Genomic DNA, 1661 nt, shown 5'->3' on the forward strand with positions numbered 1-1661 from the left:
CTGAGCACCCCAAATGGACATCCCAGTCAATGGCACCCAAGGGTTCCCATGGGGGTGCCCCAAGGACCTCTGACCATGGGAGCACCCCAAGCAATCCGGGAGGTGCCCTGAGCACCCCAAATGGGCCCCAGGCGCCCTGTGTGGGTGCTCCAAGGATCCCAAGTCCGGATGGGTGCCCCAACCCAATGGGGGTCCCAAGGGACGTCCAGGAGCCCCACATGGGTGCCCTGAGCACCCCAAATGGACACCCCAGTCAATGGCACCCCAAGGCTCTGGGGGTGCCCCAAGGTCCTTCGGGGACCCCCGAGCGGCTGCTCCCACCGCGGGGGGGTCCCCGGAGCCCCCCGGGCGGCGCCGCCCCCGTCGCCGTCGCCGTCGCCGCGGCGGTGACGCCAGAGCGGGGACCTTGCACGGCGGCGCCGGGCGATCATTAACCACGGCCTTGGCGCGCCGCTAATTGCAGCCCGGGCTCGTTAGCGCAGCGGGTGGTTGCGGCCCGGGGTCAGTGCACGCGGCGCGGTGCAGGAGTCCAGGGGCGCGTCCACGTGTGCGAGGGGCACCCATGGGTGCAGGGCGCCCTGCGGCGGCGCATGCGCCCGGGCACCGGCACGGAGGCGCCCGCAGGGACGGGGGAGACGCTGCAGCAAACGCTGCAGCCAGCGGCATGCAGCGAACGCTGCAGCCAGCGGCATGCAGTGAATGCTGCAGCCAGCGGCATGCAGTGAATGCTGCAGACACCAACATGCAGCGAACGCTGCAGCCAGTGGCATGCAGCGAACGCTGCAGCCAGCGGCATGCAGTGAATGCTGCAGMCAGCGGCATGCAGCGAACGCTGCAGMCAGCGGCATGCAGTGAATGCTGCAGCCAGCGGCATGCAGYGAAYGCYGCAGMCAGCGGCATGCAGYGAAYGCTGCAGCCAGCGGCATGCAGYGAAYGCTGCAGACAGCGGCATGCAGYGAAYGCTGCAGCCAGCGGCATGCAGTGAATGCYGCAGMCAGCGGCATGCAGCGAACGCTGCAGCCAGCGGCATGCACTGCATGCTGCAGATACTGACATGCAGCGAATGCTGCAGACACCAACATGCAGCAAATGCCGCCCTGTGCAGATGCTTGCAGCGTGTGTGGGGCCACGGGGGTGCAGGATGCAGGGATGCGGGATGCAGGGACACAGGGGTGCAGGATGCAGGGATGCGGGATGCAGGGACACAGGGCCACGGGATGCAGGGACATGGGGTGCAGGAACATGGGGATGCGGGATGCAGGGACACGTGGATATGGGGATACAGGGACACGGGGATATGGGGATGCAGGGACACGGGGCTGCGGGATGCAGGGACATCGGGGTGCAGGATGCAGGGACAGGGGGATGCAGGGACATGGGGATGCAGGGACACGGGGGTGCAGGATGCAGGGACAGGGGACACGGGGATACAGGGACATGGGGATGCAGGGACACGGGGGTGCAGGATGCAGGGATGTGGGATGCAGGGACACGGGGCCGCAGGATACAGGGACATGGGGACAGGGGGATGCAGGGACATGGGGATACAGGGATGCAGCAGCACTCACCGGTGCTGGTGATCATGACGGTGGCCTCGGCGGCGGCGAGCGCGTGGCGCAGCGCGCGGCCCCGCGCGTTGCTGTTGACGCAGGCCATGGCGC

General features: G+C 68.1%; 1 protein-coding gene across 1 annotated transcript in view; it reads right to left on the bottom strand.

The window, feature by feature from the left end:
• LOC112956630 (very long-chain acyl-CoA synthetase-like) overlaps positions 1-1656 on the bottom strand; it is a 9162-nt gene extending 7506 nt beyond the window's left edge. The window contains exon 1 of the mRNA XM_026050126.1: positions 1569-1656. Within this exon, the coding sequence (XP_025905911.1) occupies positions 1569-1656 (88 nt within the window). The remainder of the gene's footprint in view (positions 1-1568) is intronic.
• Positions 1657-1661: the final 5 nt, after the last annotated feature.

This window comes from Nothoprocta perdicaria, unplaced genomic scaffold, assembly GCF_003342845.1.
Source record: "Nothoprocta perdicaria isolate Ctin4 unplaced genomic scaffold, notPer1 scaffold_658, whole genome shotgun sequence".
Classification (NCBI taxonomy): Eukaryota; Metazoa; Chordata; class Aves; order Tinamiformes; family Tinamidae; genus Nothoprocta; species Nothoprocta perdicaria.